The sequence below is a fragment of the Myotis davidii genome, unplaced genomic scaffold, assembly GCF_000327345.1.
Source record: "Myotis davidii unplaced genomic scaffold, ASM32734v1 scaffold1437, whole genome shotgun sequence".
Lineage (NCBI taxonomy): Eukaryota > Metazoa > Chordata > Mammalia > Chiroptera > Vespertilionidae > Myotis > Myotis davidii.
The window spans coordinates 1,435,605-1,436,311 of record NW_006288601.1 but is presented as its reverse complement, the minus strand read 5'-3'; the positions used below and the strand labels follow the sequence as shown (position 1 = coordinate 1,436,311).

The 707-nt window shown below is 60.4% G+C and overlaps 1 protein-coding gene across 1 annotated transcript in view; it reads left to right on the top strand.

Moving 5' to 3' along the window:
• Positions 1 to 4: 4 nt before the first annotated feature.
• The window catches only part of TANGO6 (transport and golgi organization 6 homolog), a 160,442-nt gene continuing 159,739 nt past the window's right edge, over positions 5 to 707 (top strand). The window contains exon 1 of the mRNA XM_006760364.2: positions 5 to 101. Coding sequence (XP_006760427.1) covers positions 5 to 101 — 97 coding nt within the window. The remainder of the gene's footprint in view (positions 102 to 707) is intronic.

Sequence of the window (707 nt, the reverse complement as noted above, 5' to 3'; positions counted from 1 at the left end):
AGTCATGGCGGACCCCGGGCTGACCGCGGGTGGCGGTCCTCTGGAAACATGCGGTCTGGACCGGATTTTGGAGGCGCTGAGGCTGCTGCTGAGCCCGGGAGGTGAGAGGACGGACCAGGGTCGCCAGTCTCCCACGGCCGCTCTGACGCCCGCACGGTGCGCCCCTCAGGCCCTCGCGGGGCTTCAGGGCCGGAGGCCGCCCCGCCCCCGGGGTTTGGGCACTGTCTGCCCAGCCTCCTCTTTCCCGTGAGGAAGCCCAGGCTGCAGGAGGAATGGGAGTCTGTGGATACTGGTACCAGAGCCTGCCCTCTGCCAGACACTGCGCACGCGCCTTGGGTAGTGGTGTCTCCCAGTCCCGGTGCAGCATCCGCGGCAGCGACTGCGGAAACAGCTCCGGAGACGCGGTGCTCGGGACGGTGAAGTGAGGTCCCGACCTCTGGGGGGCGCAGGGCCTAACGTGGACGCTGGAGATGTGTGCAAAATGCCAGGGAGTCCCCCAAAAGGAAGCAGTGACGTTTGAGCTGGGTTTGGGGAGAGTATGTAGGGATTCACAGTCTGGGGCGGATTTACAATCACTTTTCATCTTTGGTGGTGACTTGACAAGGTGTTCCCAATTTAGAATCTTTTAAAAATATATATATTTTATTGATTTCTTACAGAGAGGAAGGGAGGATAGAGAGAAACATTGATCAGCTGCCTCCTGCACA